The sequence below is a fragment of the Lissotriton helveticus genome, chromosome 2_1 (assembly GCF_964261635.1).
Source record: "Lissotriton helveticus chromosome 2_1, aLisHel1.1, whole genome shotgun sequence".
NCBI lineage: Eukaryota > Metazoa > Chordata > Amphibia > Caudata > Salamandridae > Lissotriton > Lissotriton helveticus.
The window spans coordinates 555,334,174-555,356,138 of record NC_136059.1 but is presented as its reverse complement, the minus strand read 5'-3'; the positions used below and the strand labels follow the sequence as shown (position 1 = coordinate 555,356,138).

The 21,965-nt window shown below is 41.1% G+C and overlaps 1 protein-coding gene across 2 annotated transcripts in view; it reads left to right on the top strand.

Annotated features, from left to right (window-relative positions):
- The window catches only part of PDE8B (phosphodiesterase 8B), a 1,092,370-nt gene that overhangs the window by 388,964 nt on the left and 681,441 nt on the right, over positions 1-21,965 (top strand). For both annotated transcript variants that reach the window (XM_078677318.1, XM_078677317.1), the window contains one exon: positions 3,473-3,532. In XM_078677318.1, the coding sequence (XP_078533444.1) occupies positions 3,473-3,532 (60 nt within the window). The remainder of the gene's footprint in view (positions 1-3,472; positions 3,533-21,965) is intronic.

Sequence of the window (21,965 nt, the reverse complement as noted above, 5' to 3'; positions counted from 1 at the left end):
TTCCCTAACTTGACTAACCTTGCACCGGGCCTGCGTTTGGGGCCGTTAAATTATAATTACTTAGGTTTGCTGCCCTCCGGTGGCTGTTAACAGAAATTCCTTTACCCTCATCTGCTATATCTAATCCCGTGTTTTGGTCACATAATGTAGGTATGTGATTTGACGTAATTAGAATAACGCAACTCGTTGTGAGATCACTTGTTTTTCCAACGTGGTACGGAATCATAATAATTCCAGGCACAAAGATCTTCTATCAAAAGGGTGTCTCGCCATCGAATTTTCCAGACTAAATTCAGAACAAACAGGTCGGGCCGTGCAATCTCCTACTTTCCTGATAAAGGTCTATATCCAATCAGCAGGAAACATGCTTCAATAGGCGGTCATCATGACCCGATGCACTTGATTCCCCCATACCAGGAGGAAGCAGGTATTGGACGGCTGGATGGGGGCACGTAGTGACGTGTGCGCCCACAGCCAATGAAAGAACTTTGTTTGTTTTGCCAACGCTTTTTTTGTAAATATCGCGGCAATTATGCAAATATCGCGGCCATCGCGGTAGTCAGCCGATTTCGCGATTTTATCGTAAATCGCGAAATCGCGAAAAGCTGGAGGGTCTGTATCAATGGTATATCTACACATGGAAAAGTTTTTGATTTGTATAGTGAATTGTGTATAGCATTTCACCGGTAGTCTTGGCATTGTGTACATTATTGTTGATGTGCGAGTTCTTTCCCTTATACATAGTTGATTGCCACATCTCTGAACATTGAGCTAGTGTGCTGTTGATGGGATATATTATTTTGGGAAGGTTTGTTGTCCTGTTTTGCGCTGCCTGTAAAGTAGTAGAGGGGTAGGGGTTAGGAGGGGTGGCTGTAGTGGTGGTGGCGCTGGGTATTGTGATTTTGTTTGGTGTCAGAAGTGTATAACTAGAACCTCTATCACATATTGGTCTTTAAATATGGGTGTGAGTTGGATGTAATTCATGTAGTACATAGTCGATGTCCTTACAATAGTTAAATGTTAATGTTAATTTGTTAGTGGTAAGTGGAACTATTGCCTGTTTTTTTGGGTAGCATTGCCGATTTGCTTTCTTGTTGAAAATATGGGGAAGTGTTCAACATTATAATTAGGAATTGTCATTTACAAAACCTTTGAAATTCACAGAAAAAAACATAGGTTTCAGGCAGGTTATAGTTAGGAATTATCATTTAAAAAAACCTTAGAAATTCATTGAAAAAACCATAGGGTTCAGGGGTGTTATACTTAGCTGGACATTTCACTCATACAAAACCATCGAAATTCCTCCGTTATAGTTAGTTGTACTAACTGTAACTCGCGCGCCCGCAATCCACTGGTGATGATGTTACATATTACATCATTCATGACATGGTCAGTGACATCACTGATGACATCACTGATGACCTCTCAAATGAATAAAATATTTATTTTATTTGTTGCAATGAATTGCTCTGTGCATACACATATATATATATCCTACAGTGTTCATTGAAAAATTATTTGAACATGGTGGTTTTGATTAGCTGGTTGCTACATTTCACATGCATACTCTGAGAATTGAAAAAAGTACATCCTAGTTATTCCTTGGTATTAACAGGATTTTACCCACCTCAGTGTTTTTTAGTCATGTGTTATATATTGATTCTTTGATAACAGGTACCGTGGTGGTGCATAGTCCGCGGCTGGACGGCCACACTTCCCAGAATGCACAGTCTCATTTGAGCCTCCCATCGGTGGGTGTGTTATATATAAAATGGGGAAGTGGGTCGGCGGTTGCGCACACCGCTTCCGTTAAAGCCCCTGAAGAGAAGCATATGGAGCTTCGAAACGCGTCGGGCAGATCCCGTACGGAGCGGCGTCTACGAGTGGATCCCCGTCCTCACCTATACATAAACCAAGCTGCTGTTCGCGTGCTACTCAAAGGTGGACACCTTCGAGCATTGATTTATACGCGGCCGTCCAGCCGCGGAGTATGCACCACCCCGGTACCCTGGGGGTCACTAAAGTGAAGCAGCAGTCGTACTTGGAATCGAGGACGGGCCCACTTGTGGAGTCCATGCAGGACTTGATTGTGTTTTTACCGGCCGGTCCCGGTCGGGAAGAGCCCTGCCACGTGTAAGTGGACCAAGCTGCAGACATTTGTCTTACACAGCAAGAATTGGCAGAGAGGTCATTTTGCTGGTTTGTTATTCACAATGCAGGGAAGAGATTAACAATTTCCGACCCACTGGGGTTTTAATGTTGTGAAATTTTTACTCTGGGAGCAGCTCACTGTAGCAGCACTAATCGAACTACGAACACCATCAGGCCCTGGGGGCGCCAACGCCCACTGGAGCAGGTGATAAAGATCAGAACTCCTAAATGCTCCACACAGAGTTCACGAAGCCTCTGAAGAAATGCTCAGGGGAGCATTAAACGCGTCAGGCCATTCATTTGCTGGACTTTGCTTCTATCTCAAACTGCGCTGTTAACCTGCATAATAAAACAAAATTTGAAATACCTACCTGATTTGGGCTCTTCAAAAGCGGGTCGCTGTTTTGTTGTATATATATATATATATATATATATATATTTATATATATATGTATATATATATATATATATATATATATATATATATATATATATATATATATATAATGTTCCAATACAGTATTCTACAGAACAATAATAAAAACTCAGTAATGTGGTAGATCTTTGTTTTAGTAGCTATGTGTATTTGTTGTCTTCCTCCCCACTGTCCCCCAAATTGTCATTTCCCCAGTTATCCTTCAACAACAATTGCCATCTCGGATGTTCTCTTCACTTTTAACTGTTGAATAAGTTATTTTTCTCCGTGTTTTTTCAACCTGAGCCAGAAGTATGTCTGTAATAGATGTTGTATTTGTTTGTACTGTTATTGCTTGTCTATTGAGGATCCCAAGCCACTATTTAGCAGTTGATAAGTAACATGGTGCCTTCAGCTGCATCTAACCTCACCCCGTTGCAGAAGGTCTCTCAAATTGGTTATTGGAAATTGTTATTTCAGAAGTTTCAGTTATCCGTTAGCTTTTTTACTGTATGTCTTGACATATAGTGCAGCCAAATAGATGGACGTTGGTACACATGGCTGTTTTTGTACCATTGTGCTTAACATGTGATATAAGCATCCTCATGCTTCCAAAAAACAAACAAGATAAAACCCTGGGATAAGTGTGCTCAGTCGTAGTAGTAGTACCTATGTTCTCCCTTGGAGAAGCCTGCACCTTTGAACAACATTTAGTTAAGGAAAAGTAAAGCAATAAAGAAGGCTGCCACACAATAATGGAGTTTTGCAAATTGGTTAAACACAAGTAACCAATTAGCGAAAGAAAAATACCGCTTTGTACTTGATCACTTAATGTGTTTTCAGAACGTTCGTGTTTTCATGAGAAACTAAGAGTGGTAGGGTCTAATGCTCTTTTCTTGTATTCAGCAGGTCTCCACGACAGAGGTGCGGCTTGGGCCAATGAGACTGACACAAGACCCTATTCAGGTAGGGTTGTATTATTTGTGACGATGATGTGAGTTAATCCAGGACTAGGGCAATGGGTTCATGGGAAAAAAGGTTCATGAGAATACAGGACATCACAGGCACTGCGCCTTTAAGTTCCATTTCACCATGTGCTTGAGGAACACAATCCAGTATTCACAAAGACATCTTGTAGTGCGTCATGTGGTGCTCTTGCAGCGCCATTATATTTACTGTTACACGTCTCTGTGAATTGCCAACAAAATATGTAAAATGGGAATAAAATGGGAATATACAAGGCATATTCATATGCAGTTTGTACAAAAAGAAAAGACTGTGCCCTGTTTGGAGTTTTACTAAGAGGGAGTTGGACATTTCGTTTCCGATTTACAAAGGTATACAAGAGTGTGTAACAGGGTACTGCTGTAGTACTAATTCCTGTACTCATAAATGCTTTTGTGAATTGATTACCAAGGGCCAGATTTGTCAATATTTGGCATAACGCAGCAAGATAACTGCTGCGCTGCGTCAAATGGAGAAAGCAGGAATGCGCCACATTTACTAATAAATGGCACATTCCTGCGTTCTATCTCTGCTGATGCACTGTGTGTTGCCTAGTGCAAAAGCAGGCACCCTTGCACCATGGTGCGAGGGTGCCTGCATTGCAGGCAGGATTGTGTTTCTTGCAGGAAGGAACACCTTCCTGTACAAAAATAAACCCAAATTGCAGCACATTTAGAAAGAGGAAAAAAGGAGGAGAAAGAAAGGTGGTAAGACAATATATCGGAGAAAATATATGGTGTGCACAAAATATTGTGTCATACATTTTTCAGCCATAACTTTTGTGAATGTGAGTTTCTGTAGGTAAGCAAAGATTTACTATATATAACTCCACATACATGCACCTTTATGATATACATAGTTTCAAGGCACTTAGATGTGAAGTTAAGAATAGTAAATCTATGCTTAGCAATTTGCACTTACCTTCTCGATATTTTGTTCATTGATATTTTTTATACAATCAACTGTACACACCATATTTCTGTTTCCAATGTCTTGTCTGTTATCCAAATAATGATATTACTCCTCCTTGTGCCTCTATTTGGAAGGTGTAAGATTTTGATGCATTCCCAGGTTTACTTATCTTGGTAAATCTGAGAATAAGCCAAATTGCATGGGTGGATATGTGGGAACACCAGCTCATTCCCAAGTTACCCCTTCCTGGCGCAAAGCAATATAAGGAAGTGACTTGAACTACCTTGCGTTACTCCAGCTTTACCAAGCCACCCGGGGCCACACAAGGTGGCTTTCCATGGCTTGGTAAATCTCACTTAAGGATTGTGTTTCCCCTGCATCAAACTGTGTTGTAAACTTTGGCCCTACTGTTTATAGAAATATAATATGTTCTTTTAGTGATACTTTTTTTTTCTTCTAAAAACCCATGCATATTTTGGAAATTTGTTAACCTATTCAGAGTTGTAAGTGTAAGTGGATTTCTCACCTAGTAAAGAAAAGTGCATAACCTGTTTCTTTTCATTTTTTTTTTATTAAAGAAGGGATTGTTTTGAGTGACATCATGTAATGTCAGTGGCAAATTGTATATCAGCAGACAGTAAATTGGCTTGCAAATCCGGCTTTGCATCCTTAAAATTGGAGGGATCATTGATAGCAAATGGAGCATGTTGGAACTGGGGTCACCAGTCCCCTAGGGTAGCATGGCACGAGCGGGTAGGCATCCGAAAGCACATGTGTTAAGCGATCATGCAGCACACACTCACACTGAGACAGAAACCTGGGCACGCAATAAATGACTCCACTCCAGAGCTTGTATAAAAACAAGTAATGTGTATTAAGATAAATAATCAGATAGATAGAGCAGGATCAGGGAAATCATAAATTCATTTAAAATACATGTGTCTCAAGACTTGCAATCAATATTGGATGAATAAATATCCGTTCTGCAATAAATATTAAATATTGGATCAATAAATAGTTAAATACATTTTTAGTGGGACACAGGCCCGACCTACGCCTTGCTTCTTGGTCAGTACCTGAAAGGAATACATCTCAAAGTCATAAGAACAACACTGCATTAAGCATCAATATCCATTTCCTCAGGTAAACAAAGGGACAGTTCCATAACAGAAACATCTCCCCGCTGTAGGAATAAACAATTCGTTAAGTGTAGTTCAAACATTTCCTTAAATATGAAACATTTCATTTGCCACAAAAGTATGTGGACGTAACTCTCCTCCTGTAATAAGAATTAAACATTTCATTAAGAATAATTTTTCCATATAACAAGGTTGGGCATCCCTTTGGGAGAACTTCTCATTGGGCCCAGCTAACCATTGCATTAGCCAGCACTAACTAGGAGAAAACATTGCAATCTAGGTAACCATCCCCTTGTGCAGGTTTAACTGTATCAGGGCTACACCAACATTCCATCAGGGAAGTAGAAATCCCTACATTGAGCAGGTGTAAGTAGATCTCTGTTATAGCAGGGGTATGAGACCCTTCCCTGAGCAGGAGTAAACATTGCCTCAAATGAGGTCAACACCTTTCATTAGGCATAAAGTATTCCTTTAGGCATCACACACCATCCAATTACCTGATGCCTGAACAGGCAGGGCCTTCTCCCTATTAATCAGGAGCTTACAGGTAAAACATTTCCTGCAATAGAGATAATCAGTTTAGCAGAAGTAAAACACTTCACTGAGGGTAAAACATTTCATTAACCATTTCCTTAGGCAGGAATGAAACTCCTATGGCAGGAATAAAAACACGCCACTGCGGATAAAACATCTCATTAGGCAGTGTAACTATATCCTTATAGCATTAACGTTCCCCTACTCAGCAATCAACAGTTAACAACTCTTCAAGGCAGAGATAACCATTTTTAACAGGCAAGCCTGAGCTTAGAAGACTTGGTTTATGCATGTAAAGCCTTTTAGTAAATGTAAACATTTCTTTAAAGCAAGGAGCACCTCACTCCATAACTGTGGGCATGTGCTCCACCTTTCAACCAACATGAATAAATGTTTCATTAGTCAGCAGACACAGTTCATTATGCAGCTGTTGGCGTTTCCACCCCCAGGCCAGGATCAACATTCTAATTCCTACATTAAGCAGGCATAAACCTCTCAGCACCCAAGAGTAATCCTGTAAATAAGTGAAGGTTATAACACTGGGGCAGGGGTGTAATAAAACTTCTATAGTTCAGAATAATCCTGGTTCCAAGCAGGAATAACCACTTCAAAACTCTTCCCCAATCATAGGTAACATCCCCCTAATCAGGAGTAAACATTACAGGGAAGGAATCAGGCATAGGCATTTCATTAAGTAACTTACAAATAGAACATTACTCATTGCTAGAGAGCAACATCTCATTAAGCAAGCACAGGCCTTGCTTTAGACTAGTAAAACATTTCTGTTAATTAAGGTGAACATTTCAATAAGCAATTCAGTAAAGCATTCTCAATGAGCATTTTACTATGCCTTGGACTCCCCTATGCAGGGCTAAGCCATCGCAGGTGAACTCAGTATGTCTTTAGGCCTACGCCGGAACCAGGGCCCAAACAGTTAATGAATGGCAAGCCTGTCCTCAGGCATAAACAGTAACTTAATGGCCTCCACGTCACTAGAGGCACATAGGGGCCAACAGGTGAGCACTTAAGGTAAAAAATATAGCGTTTCTCTGGGGCCTACAAGAGAGCGCTTGGAGGCACAATTACAGCGCTTCTATGGGACATTCAAGAAAGCGCTTGGAGTGAAATTACAGCTCTTCCCTGGGCACTACCTCAGTTCCTCACATGACAGCGCTTGGCCACAGGCAATGCTGGGGACAGCGCTTCAGCAGGCAATCAGGTTTAGATAATAGCACCCTGCAGGTACAGCACTTCACAAGGTAGCAACCCCATTCAGTACCTCAGCACTCTTCACAGGGACAGCAAAGGAGCGTTGGGGGAGCAGGGAGTCAGCGCTTCAGAAGGCAGCAACTTCTAGAGCCACAGAAGTTCTTGGTGACATAGCGCTTCAGGGGGATAGCGCTTTTCAGGATTCACAGCGCTACGATATAGCAGGCAATTCACAGCAGAGGTAGCGCTCGGCAGACAGTTCATTCCAGGTAGCGCTGCTGAAGAGCACCACAGAATATAGCGCTTCAGGCAGGAATCACGCCCAGGATTTTAGCGCTTCACAGACAGCAGGGTGCAGGGCTATAGCGCTTTGGCCCGCACGAGGTGGGGGCAAGACCAGCAGGTCTAATAACATTCAGTTCAGGGTGCTGCAGTTCAGGCAAATATAGCGCTTCAGAAGGCAGCCACCCCCTCCATTACTTCAGCGCTCTTCACAGGGTCAGCAAGGGCAGCGCTAGATATACAGGACAGGTGACACCCCAGTAGCAGGTTAGCAAGGGAGACCCCAGGTGACGTCAGGAAACGCAGGGTCAGTACCGCGCCAATACCTGTTTGCTTCTTCAAAAGTCCTGTGATGATTTAATTTCTTCTTAGCGCTTTAGGTTTCTTGCGCCCTTGTAAATAGAGGCTTAGTTTCTTCTTGGCGTGATGTTTCTTGCGCCCTTGTAAATAGAAGCTTAGTTTCTTGTTGGCGTGATGTTTCTTGCGCCCTTTGGTTTCTTGTTTCCTTGAAGGGGGTTAAGTTGGTGGCTGGTGTTAGATCTCCTCAGCCAATCCCCTCAAGTGGTCCCTGGGGGTTCCCTGCCGCGGGGTTAGGTCAGTGGGGGGGGTACAGGATGCCTCAATACTTGTAAAGCAGCACTCCAGGCCCTGTCAGTTCCAGCATCATAAGACCCTGCCCTGACCCTCACTGCCTATCCTCCTGCATAGGTTCTTCCCCAGGTCTTCCCCTCAGTCACTCTGACAGGAAAGTTTTCCTTCCTTTCCTTATACAGTGCCAGTTGACAGTTGGCAGTGGCAGTTGGTGTCACCTCACCTGTTCCAGAAAGTTCCAGGGGGTTCTAGGAGGTTCCACCATTCTACCTGTGGGCAGGCTGGCAGGCTAAGTTGATACATTGTTTGGAGGGTTCCAGCCAGGCCCTAGCCACTAGAATGCGCCCACTAACCCCGCTGCAGCAGCAGTGGTCAGTGGCAGCCATGTTAGGGGTATAAGACACCTGCATCTTAACATCAGTTTCACAGTACACAGGGCTTTCCTCACTACACAAGGCCTATACATTGTTGTTACAATAGGGGCATTCTAAATTAAAAGGGGTAAAAAACGAAAAATTTCTGGGGAAAGGGCCAAGTCCCACAGAGCACATCTCATTTGCGGGCACACATTACCAACAACATTATGTCAGTTCTAGGGGTTCCTAATTGAATGCTTTGGAGTTTCTAACCACTCTGTGGATGGCCTGCCAGCTACCACGTATAGAAAATTGCCACTTCAACAAATGACTGTTCTTGTTTTATTCCAAGATGTCCTCCACAGATATTAATAGCATGATTAACCTAATCCTAGATGGCTGCAGAGTACATCCAGGTCATGAGAGAAAGCCACTGGCATATTCTCCTCCTGAGCCATCCTTACATTGCAGTTTTACCTGGAGCCTTTGTTGTTTTCTTGTTTCTGCATTGCATATCCTGGTTACTGTTTGCTATTTCGCCACCTCGTCTGAAGTTTGAGCTTTTGGAGATCATCATCAGCCTTATCCTTCTGGCGACCAGTTTAGCTGTGGCAGGGTCAATTTGGGATGAAGCCTGGCTTCTTCATCTTTCAAGATTACTGTACCCACCTCTTGACCACTTGGCATACTGGAAAGAGGGTAAACATCAGAAGCCTTGCTTTGGGGCATTGTACCATCGCTGTTCACTTGATTGCTGTGAAGCCTTGCTGCTTCTGCGCCTGCCCATTCAATGTGACACCTTGCTGTATCTCTGTTCACAAGCTCATTTGTTAACAGAAGGATGAATGATATACTCAATCTCTGATCACGCTCTTCAGTGCCATGCTGCCCAGTTTCAGTTAATAGGAGGACAGTCAAAACAAAAGGAGAAACTGTTTGGGCTACTGGCAAGAGGAAAGGACGGTATACTTTTTTAGTCAAGGGACACTGAACCCACTCACAATGATCGGGTTAATATTGAGGATGGAGAACTATTTTAATAGAATGTTTTTGTCTTGGTTCCTTATATTGAGTTGTTGTTATATTGCTTTGGTCTGTTATTTCAGTTTGTCATTTGAAACGCTTCTCTTAATTCTTCACATTTCATAAGGGTTGTGTCCAGCATGTAACAGTCTTCTCTAATTTTATCAGAGGTTGAAAGACGTCTACTACTTTGGAAAAAGTATTTGACTCCTATCTGCTGGAGATTATAAAAGCAATTTCAAAGATCAATGTTGGAGACGGTATGGATTAATGTGGTAGCAGAACAATTAGTTGGAAGGGTACATGGGGAGAATAAGACGATTTTTAATTTCATTGACATATTGTAGGTTTTTTTGTGAGTCTGATGGATTCTCTTTTAACTTGTCAGATGTACAAACAACCTACTTTTCCAATAACATCTTTTGACTAAAAAGACTAAGTTAAAAGAAAAGTTGACTTAGCAGAAGTTATGTGAGAAAGAAATGACGTATGTAGGAACAGATGAATCAAAAGTGATAAAAGTGAGCAAGCTTGAAGTGTATGTTAATGGGCAAAGGAATGCAATTATTGCAAGGAGGAGCCAATAAGATCTTAATGCGAGCTGTCATTCTTGTGGAAAATGTGGGCACTTGTCGAACAGTTTGAGTTGTTATTCGAGCAATTCTGTATTCTGCAAGAGTGGTAAATGTTGACATAAAGCAAGGGTATTTATTCAGAGATTGTAAGGTATGCACATTACAAAATAATGCAAGGGGAGGCTAAGAAATTGGTTTTAGATGTGTATGAGAGAGGGAGACTGAAGATAATAGTGAACTGGAGATGTCAGTGGTTGATACATGATTGGGCGGGAGCAAGATGTGGGTGTTAGCAGTTTTGAGAGTCCCCGTGAACCCGCTAAAGAAGATTCCTACAAGAAAATATTTGTGAAATGTATTTTATTGTTATTGTTAGCACTTGCATAGCGTGCAGTCTAAACCAAGCAAGTTAGAAAATGAGCACAAATTTGCTTTTGTGCGTGGCGCAGATGCAGATTCGTTTTAGGGACAGAAATGCTGCAGGGAAAGCATTTTTGGTGAGTAAGGGGACATCCTATATGGATGGACACACAAAAGAGATTCGGTGACTACGCTGGATCCCAACTCAGATTAGCCTGTGATATTGATAATGAGGTCTTTGGCATGGATAGATGTGGAGGAGACCTAATCAAGGATGTTCCACCACAAAGTGATAAGAATTAGGTGATGTGTTTTGAGTTCTTTCAAGTGAATGGCAGTGTATTATTCTATATTTCTTTTTAAAGATATTGCCAGTAAACTAGCGCCAATGATAGGAATGATAACAAACTGGTTTACCTACCATTATAATTGCATTATAATGAACATAGACACTAGGCCTTTAATAGTGTGAAAGCATATGTTTGTCAGACAATTTCACTTGAAGGTGGAGTGTTGTGATAGACCTAGTTGGGTCATACGACTGGGTGTTCATTGTTTCTGTCAAGGAAATGTGTTTTTTTATGATTCTAGGCGCATAGCAGTGAAAGCACCTCTACAATATTTGTGTGGTGCTGGAGTAGTTATCAGTACTTTATGACTGTTCTTCTTCCCTACTGACGTACGTTGACGCCCCTGGACAGGGTCTTGTTTATTGTTCTATAACTTTTGAGTGGAGGGCGACCCTGCCTGTTTTCCCTCTGGGCTCCATTTGTGGTTTTGAGACAATTTCACTTGTCAGATTTGATGCCACAGAATGGGCATATTGACTATGGATATCAGCATCAAAGGGTAGGGTGAAGTGGTTATACGTAGTGAAGAAGGAAGAGAACACGTGACTTTATTCACTTAGCAGTGTAGAAGTGTGGAGTAATGTGCTAGCATGCTGTTGGATGATCGAACAAATACGTTTCTTTTTTGTCTGGGATGCCATTTGCTGTGAAGAGACCATCAAATATGAGTGTACATGATTCATATTGTAAAATGGTTAGAACAATGGAAAGGGTGCTTGGTGAATGGTCAAAGTAAGAGATTTTAATTTTCATTTACTGGTAAACCAGTTGCCTTGTTTACGTAACAAAGTATACAATTAACTATCAAGAATTCTATAATTCATCATTCCATGATGATGAAACATTTGTGGGAGAAGGGCCAGTCTGTGAGGGTAGAGTTTGTTGTAAGAGTGTAGAAATTATGAGATGCTGCCGAGGAAGAAAATAACAGTCTAATTATGGGAAACAAGATCTGAACTATAAGAAGGGGAAAAAAGATATTGGAATGTCAGAGAAAGTTTAACCTTTGATCTAGAAGAGTGTGTTAGGGAATGAAACTAGTACCATTGATGACAGTGAACTGTAGGAAAATTAATTTGGGTATGACGTACACCTGGGCAGAAGATTGTCAAAAGATAGGCTATGTCAATGATATTGGAGGACTAGAATGGAAACTCAGGTTGAGTAGTGAGAGTAGTGAGAGTGAAAGTGCGTGTTTGTGCTGTGCTCTACCAGTGAAAAAGTTAGTGTTACTAAAAGATATCTACTCTCGCCTTTGGAGGATCCCTTTAATCCATGGATGAAATTGGCCTCTCTTATTGGACCTACTGCAATTCCACCTTCTTGAAGTATATAATATATTGGTGGACTATCACTTCAAGTGGCTGGTGGCTGACATAGTGGTGGCTGCAAATACCATAGTGATTGAGTTTTTGAGAGTTGTATTTATGAGTGAAGGGGCGTCAGAAATTATAATTAACAACAATAATCTGTAGTTTGTGTTGGAAGGCATGAGGTATTTCCTGACAGCTTATTATTGGAATGGCTCACACACTCCGGTTAGTACTTTGTTGATACTTGATAAAATGTTCTCTTTGGTTTTTAGCATGCAGTAGGGTAACGCCTCCCTGGAAAACATGACTGTGAATCCTCAACTAACTACTCTATTGCCCAGTGGCCAATAGATTAATGAACAAACTGAATAGGGAAATTAAAGAATGTGTTCAGATGACCGTGCCAAATACAGAACCAGTTAAGGATTATCGGAGAGAGAGAATTTAGCTATATCACACTATTCCCAATAGTGTGACAGAGATATCATCTTTTCAAAATGTTGTGTGGAAGGATAATGGGGCAAATCTTCCATCTGTGTGTCTGTCTGATGCAGACCAAACGAACAAGACACTGTGAGTCTAGTTAAATGAGGTATAACAAACGGTACAATAAGAGAAATGATTGAAAACTATGATTAATTTGATAGATTTTTTATTTGTAAAGCATTAGCGTACACACCATACACCATCTATAGACTAGCAGAAAAAGCCTAATGCATTGCAGAAACAATATAACTAAAATCAAGACTAAAGGAAAGCCAGAAAGCAGTAAAATCAGAAATTGAGCAAAAATACATCTTATGACATTTCTTGAGTGTGAGATAGCTTTCCAAGTAGTGAAAGTGCAAAGGGATTTCAATCCAGACATTGGGATCTACGGGGCATATGTACAAGGAGTTGACGCAGCAGTAGCGTCAATTTTTTGATGTTACGGCAGCTTTTTTTCACGCCTTACTTACAAGTTGCCGCTGCCCTCAGTTAGCAGCAGTTTTCTGACGAAAATGTGAATTTTTTAGATCACCACCTCTGTTAGCGGTAGTTAACGAAAATGAGATGCAAGGTAGGCGTTCCCATTCAAAAACTGTTGCTAACCCCACTTTGCGATATTTACAAGGAATTCCTTGAAAGGTGTAAAACTAAAAAAAAATGCCTCTAACTGTAGTTAGAGGCAGTTTTTTAAGACCAGAAAATAGCTGGTCTTAACAATGGTGCAAACACTTGAGGCCTCATTCCGGAAGGTTTTGGTGCCCGACAGCGCTGCAAGGAATGTTGCGGTGCTGCTCTGCGACAAAACTACAGACCAGAAATGCACACCATCAATAAGATAGGGCGCATTCCTGAGCCTCATCCATGAAAAGTGTTGCATCGCTGTGACAAAACAGCGTTGCACCATTTTTCACTGTGCCCTTCTTGCGACACCATGAATGCGTAGTATTCACTGTACAGCGCTCCATGTCGCAATTAATGACATATACGTCTGGAATCCTGATGTATCTGTCAGCGTTAAAGTCACATATTGCTGCAGTTGTGTCACAAGCATGACATAACTAAAGCAATGCATTGGGCCTGCCTATCTCTGTGGAACTGTGTCACCTTTATGCCTGCCATGAGGCAGGCGTAAGGTAATGACGCAGTGGCATCCTACAATTGTTGTAGTGAGATCTGAATTCACTGTGCCACTCCTATGAGGAAAATTGCGTGGGAACGCCCACCCTGCATACATCAAAGTCAGGCATATGCCTAGATGCGTCACTTTGCAAATACGGCGCAACGTGGTGCAAGAATCACGCTGCAAGTACGTCAAGGAAATCACGCCCTGGTGGGGTGAAAATTGTCAGAAGGGGCACATGAATAAGCCCGACTGTCTTTTTCTCCTAAGCTGGTGCATAATGGCTGCCATACACCTACGCAGGCACACTTGCGCCATGGTGGAAGGGTAACTGTTGCGCAGTTGATTGATGTTGTGGCTCCATCACTTCTTGAGACGTCTGCAGGTGCGGCTGGACTTGTTGAACATTATGGTTGTTGTAGTGCAAACATTTCCCTTCTACCTAAGTTTAAAATAAAAACAAATTTCTCACATTTCCCAAATGTCACTCATGGTTTCTAGTCACACTAGACATTTCGAACATTCTGTCTGTTGTGTCTGTAGCATTCAATATTACGTGAATTTCTTATTTCAATGAATATATTCGTCAACATTCAAGCATTTTTTGGGTGGGGGAGGCAAGATGGCGCCCACGCGAGTGGACGTGTAAGCTGACCTCTCCAGCCTTTCCAACCGTCCCGCAGGAAGACCGAGAGAGAAACCGTGTTTTTTGGATGGCAGTCGGAGCGGGATGAAAAAACAAAATTGACAAATTGAAGTTATATCGGCGTTATCTGACTTTTGAAAACGGAGGGGAATTTATCGACAGTGAGCAACTTCGTAACCGCCGTTCAAGGAAGTTATCAAGAGAAAGCTACTCACCTGTATCCTGTGACCTGGGAAACGAATTCGCTCGGTCCAGCGTTCATAGAGTCTGAAGTGCCTGTCGGTGCTGGGAATTTTATTGGCGTTCGTGGCTCGCTCTTTCAAGTACCGACGTGCTTGGTGGACGGCCACTCAAGTTGTTGGTGGTGGATTTCGCAGGCTGAGTAACATTGTTACGCGGGAGCTGGACAGAAAGAGTAACGGGCAGAATATGCCTCCGAAGGGAACCCGAGGGAAACAGCGTGTACAAGAAACGACTGGTGCTGGTCCTGGCGGTGGAAGCGAGCAGGAGGATGGAGACAAAGTTGCAAAAACTGCCGGCGCTGTGGAGAAGAAGTTGAATGAAGCCGGTAAGATCAAAAACATTACCGAGCATTGAGTAATACCAGCGATATTTGCTGCTGCTAAAGAAAAGCGGAAGGGAAAGAATGTAAATCCGCATGTTCAAATTTGTGTTGATAGTACGGTGAATGCGCTTGAGACTGATTCCTTGATTGAAGTCTCGAATGAGGGGGCTGAAATGCAGACAAACACCAATATATCACAGGATAGTGCTTCAACATTGTCTGTAAAACACATAACAAATGGGACTGTAGCAGTAACTCGGCAAAGTGAAACAACGCTTATCTCAACGTCAGTATCAGCGCGAAGACATAGTTTGTCGAACGATAACTTACAAAATGATTTAGGCTTACAGCAGCAACAGTTAGATATGCAGTTAGATATGCAACCACAATCTTTAATGCAGCCGCTTTCACAGATACAGCCACTGGTACAGCCAACGCCACTGCCACAATTAAAACAACCAATGTCAATTGATGGAGAATCAGCGGATTTTTACTCCCTCTCCGAGGGCTCAGTCTCAGCAGCTTCTTCGTGTGACGATCTAACGGCGCAATATTCGAGGCAAATGTGTATGGCTGAGGAAAGTGATTTTGATCAAGATGAGTCTGGCAACTTTATGGAAGACAGCCCAAAAACAATATGTGAAGGGAGAGAATCGAGCTTGGAGGAAGGGGCTGCAGGCGGCATGACTCATCTAAATATTAGTCAGAGTGGGGGTAAATTATCCACTAAAGAAGATATAACCTTGACCACGATTTATCAAACTATTCTATCTCATATGGACAAGACAGAGCATGAGAGTCAGAGAATACAAAACTCTTGTCGCAAATTACAGACTTTAATACGCCGTCTGGCAAAATCACAGTCAGACTTTGGGGATAGATTTACTGAAGTGGAGACGAGGATTTCTAATATTGAGGATGAACTTGTTCAACAAAAGGCCGCAACTGAAATATTGAGCGTTTACAAAGAGGACATACAATGGAAAATGGCGGATTACGAGAATCGTGCTCGCCGCAATAATCTGAGACTTTTGCAGATCCCAGAAGGGAAAGAGGGACAGGATCCACGGAAATTTATTATAGAACTTTTCAAATACGCATTTCCAGAGCTTATAAAATGGGACTGGGAGAGAGAAATTGAGCGGGCACATAGATTTCCGGAAGCACCCAGGGGCAACGGAATCTAGACCTAGGCCCTTTCTTATCTCGTTTAATAGCTTTCTTGCTAGGGAAGAGGTATTTATGAGTACTCGACCAGACAGAAAGAGAAAGGGGGAATGTTTTGAATTTTTTGACGCACCTGATTTCTGCAAGTACACAGTGGAGAATCGCTGGCAATTGCGCCAGCTAGTTACCCAGTTCCAGAGTAAGGGTGCCCAAGCATACGTTATGAATCCGTCTAAATTGAAGGTTATATTTAAAGAGAGTACGCGATTCTTTACTAATGTGGCAAAAGCAAAAGAGTATCTACAGGGTATATAGCTTAGAGGCCTAGATAAGTTTAGATAAGCTGTACAGTTTATTTAGGGCCAGTGGCTTTTGTGTTGTGTTTCGATCTCTTTTTCTTCATTGTTTAGTTATGGACTTAATTTGTGATTTGTACTCCTGTGGGAGACGGTTGGAGGCTGGGGCAGCTTTTCATCTACACGACTATGAGTCCCAACGCCTCGGTAAGGGGGGTTGAAGGGGTGTTTGGGTCGGGGGGAGGGGCAAATAGGTAGGAAGAGGGAGGATGGGGGGGCAGGGGTTTGGGGGGAAAAGGAGTGAAAAACCAAGGTCAGGGCAAGAAGAAACGCAGAAAAAAATTTGGGGGGAGTAGCATAATTCCAATTTGGTCACATTCAGAGAGAAATGACAGAGGTACATTTTTTGTTCGGATAGTTGTGTTAAGTAACAATGTCCCGTAATATTAAAATTTGTTCTTTGAATGTGTCGGGCCTCAATAATTTGAATAAAAGGAAAAGGTTAGCTTTAGAAATCCGGTATATACAACCCGATATTATTTGTCTGCAGGAGACTCATCTATCTTGGAAAAATAGGTTTTTAGTAGCAGATCTGGGATATTCACTTAAATGTGCTTCACAACAAACTGGTATGACCCGGGGCGTAATGATACTATCGAAACCACGATTATGTACAACATTACGGAGTTTAACGGATAAATGGGGGAGATGGGTTATTGCGGAATTAAAGATAAACAATTTTTATTTTACTTTATGCTCAGTGTATGGATCAAACCTGGATGAACCAGAAGTTCTGGAACAACTGAATGTTGAGGTAGCATCTAGGGGTACGCCATTGATACTTTGTGGTGACATGAACATTAATTTGAATACAAAGGAATTAACTGGAGATCCGGTAAAATATAAAGGGCGTAAACTCCGGGTGTTTAAAGCTCTCTATAATTTGACAACTGATCATGGTCTAGTTGATGTTTGGAGTAAGCTTAATCCTTCTTTACCCGGGTATACTTATTACTCATTCCCCCATAAAAAATGGTTGAATTAGACTATTTTTTTATCCCCCCTGCGTTATTAACTGGTACTAATATACAATTATTTCCAAGAGTAACATCTGACCACGCCCCTATTATGATAGAAATACCGGATTTAAAGATACAGTGTGCATGTAGAACATTCTCCTTTGACAGGAAACTTTGTTTAGATGAGCAATTTAGAATTCATATGTCAAACTAGATAATGGAATTTATTTATTTTAATCTGCACTCAACTAGTATTGACATAATATGGGAGTCGTTTAAAGCATGTTTTAGAGGAGAGGTAATGAGTTATGGAAACTATAACCAGAAAAATGTAAGGGCTGAAATAGCTAATCTCTATGATTTACTTAAGAGTGCAGAAGAGAATTTAACAAAGGAGATTCAAAAAGGTGTTAATAAAGGGAATATAGCTGCAGCTGAGGATGTAGTAGCACGGGGCCGGGCCAGGATTTCGGGGGTATGGAGTAAGGAGAACGCAAAAAAATATATAACATACAAGCGACATACCCATGAATATGGAGAGGCAATTGGGCGATCTTTGGCCCTATGGTTAAAGATGAAGGAAACAGCAAGATCTATTGCTAATTTAATGGATCAGCATGGTAATCTGCATCAAGATCCAGATAACATTTTGGATATCCTGCATCATTTTCATGGAGAACTATATACACAGCAGAAAATGGTCGGGGCAGATCCAGTAGTAGATTTAGGGGATTTTGTACAGTTATCAGAAAGTGATAAGGAGTGGCTGGATAGTCCGATTACCATGGAAGAATTAGAGCAGGCTATAAAAAGCTTAGCAAATGGGAAGGCTGCAGGTCCAGATTACATTCCGGGAGAAGTACACAAACTTTTCTTCGATTAAATAAAGTATATTATGCTTGACACTTTCATATTAGCACAAAGAGGTAAGGACCAAAGTCATGGGATGAAGCCACCATTGTTGTCTTTAGCAAGAAGGGGAAACCCCTTGAATTACCGGGTTCATACCGTCCGATCTCCCTTCTAAATTGCGATAGCAAGGTGTACTCAAAAATTCTCGCGAATCGTATCTCTAAAGTAATTACACCTTTGGTTTCTCTTTATCAACATGGATTTATCCCAAATAGAGGCACTGTCACGCATATAAATAAAGTTATAACCTTATTCGATATTGCCCAAGTGGAAAAGCGAGAATTAGCACTCATCTTGCTAGACGCTGAGAAAGCGTTTGATCGGGTAGAATGGAAATATTTATGGGATATCATGGAGAGAGCAGGCTTTGGTAAGAATTTCTTAACTGCAATTCAGGTGCTTTATACCGCTCCGAATGCAAGAATAGCAGCCATGGGTAGGAAATCAGCTTTGATTAAAATTACAAGAGGAACTAGGCAAGGATGCCCGTGCTCTCCATTGCTCTTCGTCTTATTTATTAATCCTTTTTTAAACAAGCTATCCAATAACCCACACATTAAGCCATTTATTGTTCAAAATATCGCACATACAGTATTCGCTTATGCGGATGATGTAGCGGTGGTGACGGTAAATCCGATAGAGGCACTAGTGGAGATTGAGCATCTAGCCCAGGAATTTGGTTCTGTATCAGGATACAAATTAAATTCATCGAAAACGCAAATCTTATGCACAGGTAACATTCATATTAATGATCCTAGAGTGGTTTCGGAAGTAACCTACTTAGGTATTATAATAAAGACAACTATGAAAGATATTGTAGACGTAAATTGGGCTTCTACATTGAAGCATGTTAAACAAACATTAGATAGGTGGGGACGGTTACAACTAACAATAATTGGACGAGGGAACATCATTAAAATGAGCATTCTATCTAAAATTCTATATTTGTATAGAGCCATACCATTGGAGATTCCTTTAAATTATATACAACAATTACAATCTGTATGTGCAAGATTTCTCTGGGCTCCTGGGAAACCCCGACGGGCTATGAGGTTTATGACACTCCCAGTTGAAAGAGGCGGACGGTCTATCCCTGATTTTCTGCTATATTTTTATGTATGCTTTTTGCAAAGAATGAGCCTAATACTAACACAGGAAGAGGTAGTGGATCCAGCTGAAGCACCATCTATATTTTATTTGTTGTTAGGAACACAAGCTACACGCAGGTTATTTAAAGAACTTGAAGGCAACTATTACCAGAGAACACGTTTTAAAGTTTTAGAAACAGCCTTCAGAGTATGGAGGGCGGTATCTAGAATGATAAAATTAGATAAGGTGACTTATTATACACCATTTAATGCAGACAAAATATTGCCTACAGTGCTCTGGGACCGGGTGGCTCGCGATTGGTCGCATCATGGCGTTAGCCTAATGGGGGATTTGTTTGACTCAAATGGATTTATGTTATATTTTGACGATCTAGCTACAAAATATCAATTGACTAGGGCTTCCTTTTTTAAATATCTTCAAGTGCGGGATTTTATAGTTAGGAAACATATTCAACCTTTGCCTATTCCCATACTTGAAGCCATCCGAACTCGTAAAAGAATCGGCTTTTTATATGATTTGTTGATGGATTATCGACCTGATGATCTTCAAAAACACAATGCATATTGGAAGGCTCAATTGGGGGAACCAGGGTTATCTATAGAGGAGGCGATTTTGTTGTCTAAAGAAGCTTTTTTGTCCGCTAATTTAAAGGCTCAGTTTTTTAAGACTGTATTTAGACTGTATTATACTCCAGAGCGGATGATGAAATGGGGCCCACATTATGATGGCAAATGTTTTCGATGTGGAAGTGACACTGCTGATAGTATTCATATATTTTTCAGTTGTAATAGATTGTATCAATTTTTGAGTAATATAGAAAAGTTTCTTACTCATGTTACTCCCACTACTGTGAAGATTTCTCCCGCACTCATGTTATTAGGTATTGGACAAAATGTGGATAAGGGTACTGCTCTATATAAATTTAGATATTTGTTATTTGTGGCTATGACTGCTGCTCACTTATGTATAGCATCAGAATGGTTGCAAGAGGAACCTCCAACTTTTGAATGTTGGCGAGCCAAGTTATATAATCTGTATGAACTGGAATGGAGTCTTTATGCTTTAAAGGGGGCAAAAAAACTGAGACTTGGTCGGTTAATTTGGGGGTAATAAACGAACATTTAGAATTTTGAACTTTGACATAATGAATTTGGTATTTTCACAAAATGTGCTACTATGAATTTTCTAGGATTTTTTTTTCTATCTGTTGATATTTCTTCTGTTTGTATGTGTTGCCAACTTGTCCTGACAGTGGAATAATAAAAAATAAAAAAAACATTCTAGCATTTTTCATTTAGCTCCTCTAGTGGAGAATTAACTAAATTGTTTTGATAATTACATTATTCTGTTTATAAGCTCAGTATTCATACTTTTATTTTTTTATTTTTTTTATTTCAGTTTTTGTGACTATATACATGATGAAAAACAAAAATAATTTACATAAAACTCCAAAGTATAAAGATTTAAAATTAATTCTAGTTAGTGCCACTAAAGCTAATAAAGAGAAACTTCAGTATTGATTTTGGCTACAAATGACCAACTAACCAATGTCCTTTATAAATGTATATAGAGTTCCTCACTCTGATTTAGACCATAGGGGATCGGAGTTCGCATATTTAAAATATGACGTGATTCTTTTTGTCACAGTGTTCTTTCTCCGTCACCACCCCTCACTTGTTTTTTTACCATGTCAATTCCAAAGAACTTTAATACCTTTCAATTTCCATCATGGTATGTTGCCATGTGTTTGGCCACCGTGTTGCTTCTGTCTTTGTGTACAGTTGCTCTCACATGCTCGAGAATGCTTTTTTTTAGTTCACACTTGGTGCTGCCTATGTACTTCAAGTGTAAGAATTGGCTTTTGTAGTTTGGTTTGCCCTGTTCCCATCATGCACTGGGACAGGAACAGACTAATTTGCATACAGCCAGGTTCTGAAACTGGGATGGTGCAATGAGCTAAAAAACGGTGTTGGATCTAGCCCTGATCTCTTGACTGGGTGAGAGTATTCTGCTTAATTCAGAGACTCTGTCCCTCACCACCCCTTGTTGTAAATTATTTTGTCCACCCTAAGCGTGGAAGGGTATACTCAGACATGAGTCCCTTGCTCATTGCACCATCAGGATTCAAGCAAGCCGGGCCGAAGACGGCTGTAATGCCAGAAACCGGTCCCCGGAAGCTTGTTTCCTTCCCAGTGTAAGAATTGGCTTTTGTAGTTTGGTTTGCCCTGTTCCCATCATGCACTGGGACAGGAACAGACTAATTTGCATACAGCCAGGTTCTGAAACTGGGATGGTGCAATGAGCTAAAAAACGGTGTTGGATCTAGCCCTGATCTCTTGACTGGGTGAGAGTATTCTGCTTAATTCAGAGACTCTGTCCCTCACCACCCCTTGTTGTAAATTATTTTGTCCACCCTAAGCGTGGAA